The sequence below is a fragment of the Merops nubicus genome, unplaced genomic scaffold (genome assembly GCF_000691845.1).
Source record: "Merops nubicus isolate BGI_N331 unplaced genomic scaffold, ASM69184v1 scaffold25906, whole genome shotgun sequence".
In the NCBI taxonomy this organism is placed as follows: Eukaryota; Metazoa; Chordata; class Aves; order Coraciiformes; family Meropidae; genus Merops; species Merops nubicus.
Genome location: NW_008613308.1, coordinates 6,155 through 10,833, shown reverse-complemented (window position 1 = coordinate 10,833; position 4,679 = coordinate 6,155). Strand labels below are relative to the sequence as shown.

The 4,679-nt window shown below is 52.5% G+C and overlaps 1 protein-coding gene across 1 annotated transcript in view; it reads right to left on the bottom strand.

The window, feature by feature from the left end:
• Positions 1-650: 650 nt before the first annotated feature.
• Positions 651-4,679, bottom strand: part of CHGA (chromogranin A (parathyroid secretory protein 1)) — a gene marked incomplete at both ends in the record, with an annotated part of 9,854 nt that continues 5,825 nt past the window's right edge. Inside the window, 3 exons of the mRNA XM_008941875.1 lie at positions 651-1,120; positions 1,573-2,079; positions 3,661-3,759. Coding sequence (XP_008940123.1) covers positions 651-1,120; positions 1,573-2,079; positions 3,661-3,759 — 1,076 coding nt within the window. The remainder of the gene's footprint in view (positions 1,121-1,572; positions 2,080-3,660; positions 3,760-4,679) is intronic.

Below are 4,679 nucleotides of genomic sequence, written 5' to 3'. Positions count from 1 at the left end.
TGCTGTCCAGCCCTCTTCACTATTCCAAATAAACACCTGTGCCTGGAGCTGGGCCCCGGCACGAAGGTGAAACCACAACTCCTGGCTGCCAGAGAGATGCTGAGCTAACACACATGAGGGACCATGGGAAGGAGGTTTCTGTCTTTGGAAGTTTGGCTGAGATGTATTTCTGTATCTGTCAGCCATTTGCACGCCAACACTCCAGCTCTTTCACCACTTAAGTAAACACTGGCTCACTTCTCTAGGAGGTCTGACACTACTCACTCCGTCCCTGAGCCAGTTAAAACATTCCCTTTGACTTGGAGGGGCTCTGGGACAGAAGATCCACCCCTAGGCTCCAGACATAGCTCTGGTCACCATGTCCAGCACAGTCTAGCACAAAAGTCCTGTCACATTTTTAAGACTCTCTGGGGCAGGGCATGTTTTTACACTAGTCACTAAAACAAGGATGAAAACCACAGGCACAGCCAGGTGCAAATCTCAGTAATACCCAGGGCTGAATGACTGGAAGATCATCAAGGATCTCCTTAATGTCACAGACAACTGATGCTGGCTGCATAATACCACGGTACCATCCCCATCTCCAAGCATCATTTGGATTCCTAAGTACTAACTGGGTGACATTTATCCTTAAGCCTATGAACACCAACCTCCGTTCTCCTGTTAGCACTGCCTTCCTCATCCTTCTTCTCTTCAGGCATGGGAGCAAGCGGGAAGCCTCCTTCACTGCTGTCCTCCTTCGAGTGGCGCTTCCGTGACCTTCTCACATCTTCCTCTGGGCTGCTGAAATCATACTTGCGAGACCTAAATGCCATTTTCATGGACCTGTCTGGGTCTTCCCCACTATCGTTTTCCTCCATGCGCTTCTTTGATGTCAGCTGCTTGGCCAGCTCATCCATTTTGTTCCACCTTTTGGAGTCTTCCCACTCCCTGGAGGACTCCTCCTCTATCTCCTCACTTTTGGCACCCCGTAACTGGAAGGTGTCCTCCTCCCCTTGCATACCCTCATCTTCAAGGCGATGCCTTCCTCCTCTCAGCATCTGGCGCTGCTCTTCTTCCTCCTCCTCTTCCTCCTCCGAGCTCCGTCCATCTTTGCCGAATCCCAGAGCATCATCGTTATCTGAAAGATAAACGCAACAGTGACCACAAGTGTTAATCTGGTTATGCTTCACGTTTTAATTGAGCCATCAGGGGTTTCAACGTGGGTTTCCTGACTTCAGCCCATTTCCCCAGGATTCTGGAAATACCCACTCTCATGTCACCACGTCAGTAACAGGACTTGGAGGCAGCAGTCAAGAACTACCTGGGAAGTCCAAGAAAAGGAAATTAGTTGTCCCTAGGTGCTATGAATACTGAGCAGCAGGCAGCTGCTGGGTCTGCTATCCACAGTGCATGGGCCCACGTGGCCTGGTGCTTGCGGGGGGGGAGGTCTGGGTGGCTGCTGGCGGGGGTATTTGTGTAAACCCCGTAAGCACCTCCTGAACTTTTAGGCTTTAAAGCCTCTTATCCATCTGTCTCGGCACTCTCGGCTCACCCCAGGTAAGTATCAGTGCAGTCATCTGGGATACATACTGTCATCTCCCTGCATCTCCTCAGCCTCCTCATCCTCCTCAGCCAAATCAAGTGACCTCTCTGCTTCAGTAGGGTCCTCCTCTGCAGCATCGTCTCCTCCATCATCCTCACGCTCCACACGCTCCCCTGTCGCCTCCTTGCTCAGCTCGTGGCCCTGCCTGTATGGCTGCTCTCCCTCATCCTCAAGCTCCAGGCTGTCCCTGGAGCCTCTGGGCTGCTCCTCTTCATGCCCTCGCCGGTGCTGCTCATCCTCTTTGAAGTCTTTGCTGATGTGGTTGTCTAAAGCTTCATCTCGCTGAGCATCCTCTGTGTCCCTGATCTCGTTGCTCTCTGCTTCCTCCTGATCCTCCTTGTCATCAGGGTCAGCATCTCGTGGCCTGGGCTCCCTCTCCTCCAGACTGTTTTTTCCTTCCTCTCTTGAATCTTCATTTTGCTGTTTTTTTTGTGCTGAGAGCTCAGCCAGAGACCCCGTGGGCTGCTCCTCTTCAGGGCGCACCCCTGCCGCATCTGCAGAGGGAGGAGCAAGAAGCAACACCTCTCCTGAGAGCTCATTTCCCAACCAGTGAAGCCCACGTGTTTCTTAGTGAGCTTCAGCCCCACTCAGCAATCTGCTTAACCAGCCCATGGATCCTTTCGCAAGTCCCTTGGGCACATGCTCGCTTTCCAGCAAGCCGGGGCTCTCCCTGCTGCCCGGCTTCCTGGAGGGACTCACAAGGCTGAAGTTAGACATATGCCCGAGTGCTCTGCTGTGGCACAGTCCTCATCACCACCTTTTGAGATGCCAGCAACAAATCTGCCCCGCATAAAACGTGATCACACATAAAATGGATCGATTTTGGAGTGTAACACAGCACTTGCAGAGCTCTCCCTGCTCTGAGTGCTGCGCCAATGTCACAGCCTTATTTCTCCCAGCAGGCTGGAGAGGCAGCCAGCACTGTTTGCGTGCGAGCCGGAGGGGAGGAGGGCGGCTCTGCTTCTGCAAAGCAGCTACTCCGTAGGAGCTTAATGTGGGCTGGGTGTTTGTTCTTGCTCGTGTCAGAGGCTGGCCTCTTTTAACATAATGAGCCATAGAAATCACTTTGCAAAAGAAAAGAGGGGGGTCAAAGAGCAGTGGGAGAAGCCAGATGGGTCCGGCAAGGCAAGCGCAGCCTCAAGCAGGGCTGAGGAGTGTGCTGAGGTGAGGGGATGCAGAGAGCCTGTCACACAGGGCTGGTGACCACCAGTGGCACCGCACTGGTGTCACTGGGCTGCCAGTATGCCAGACCCCGTCCTCGCGCAGTCTCCGCACTGCTGGAGCGAGAGGTTCTGGTCTGCCCTGGCAGGAGAGAGTGCCACCCATCGTCTCCGTTGGCTTTTGGCCGTGCTGGCTGCAGCAGCAGCCCCGGGGGTATCGCTGCCCATGGCTTTGGACAGCCTGGGCCTGACACTGAAGCACTGTTGCTCTGCCATGGCTCAGCCATGTGCCCCAGAGCCCAGCTGAGACTTTCTGTGGGGGTGCTGCTGCTCGTCGAGAAATTGTCTCATCCCACGTTGGCACCATCTCTTCCTGATAGGGAAGATGCTGAACCTTCCTTTCCACTCTGCTGCCTGTCTCTAGCCAGACCATAGAAACACAGTGACAAGGGGAAATCCCAGCCAAAGGTGGTCTTTCAAAGATGTAGGTGTTCTGAGTGGGAGTGTGTGCTGCATGTATCCCAAGTTCCATTTTCCCTTCAGAGGCTCATAACCCAGCATCTTCGATGCCTGGAAACAAGGGCTCTTCCCTGTATCACTGACTCTTTCAGTACAGGATTTTCCTGGCTGTGACTCATTTTAAGCACTAGGAGTGCGTGATGGTTTTGGCATCAGGGTGGAAAGGAATATTACCAATTTGGTAACTTCATCACCACCAGTTACTATAGCTCAGAAATTACATGTTGTTTAAGCTGGTAAATAAGAACAAGGCAAACACAGGGCTGCTTGTGTGTCAGCAGCAGCATCAAAGAAGATGCCTAAATGAGAAACATATGGACATATCAAGGCTGCTAGAAAGAACATCCTTGTTTACAGCCTGACCTGGATTCCCTGGGGAGGGAAGCTGACACTGACCTCTCTGTTTGTTCTTGTCATTCTGACTTTCAAGGACTTCAGAAAGTTCATCTTCAAAGCCACTGTTTTTCTTCTGCTGCTGAGTTCTCTCGTTGGCACCTGTGTCAAGTAACAAAAAGTAGTGAAAAGCAACAACCCCTCCTGTGTTTCAGAAAGTAGAGGCAGGAAAACAGTTCTGTGCCCTTTATAGTTGTATTTTTTCAATTAACAAATCTGCCAAAGGGGAGCTGTGAGGAGAAGTGAGACTGGAGGACACATGAATCAACTGCAGTAAAAAAGTCACCACCCAAAACATCATCTGCAGGAAAGAAAAACGTCTCTAAACAAACAGAGAAGCAGGGTTGCTAGGAAAACTAACAATGATGGAGTACTAGGGAGTAAGAGATGCCGAACTGCAGCACACTGAGGCCAACAAAAGAGTTGAACATCAGAGTCTTGAAGGATAAAAATTGCCTCCTGCCAGATACTGTCCATGTGTCTCTGTTGAGGTGAGCACTGAGAGCCCCTGTGCTCTCCAGCCTGCTTTTGGGGGCCTCTCTCCCTAGGGTGCTGTGAGGAAGAAGCAGAATTCGTTCCCACTGGAGATAGTCCAGGGCTCCAAATCCCCACCATAGCCCCTGGGATTATGGAGCTTGACAAGAGCAACACCCTGGAGAAAGGTGTCTGAAAGGAGCACGAACTGGAGGTCAGAGTGCAGCTCTCCTGGCAACCAGCACTCCCCAGGCAGCCCTGTTCCAGTGGGATCTGCAAGCCAAGCAAGCCCTGTCTAATGCATTGCATGCCCTGCTTCTATGCCTCAATGCAAAGGCAAGAGCCGACACTGCCAGCCCAGTCCCCTCTGGCCCCACACTGGGCAGAGCCAGATGGTGGGCACTCGCCAGCCTGAGCAGGACCAGCTGCAGCCTGCACGGAGGAGACCAAGAGAAGCACTCTTGCTTTTCCCTTGCGCTGCATGACCCTCCCACCGCCAGTCACCCTGATCTGTGGATTAGAGCTCATGTTACCCCAGTGTCAAGCCA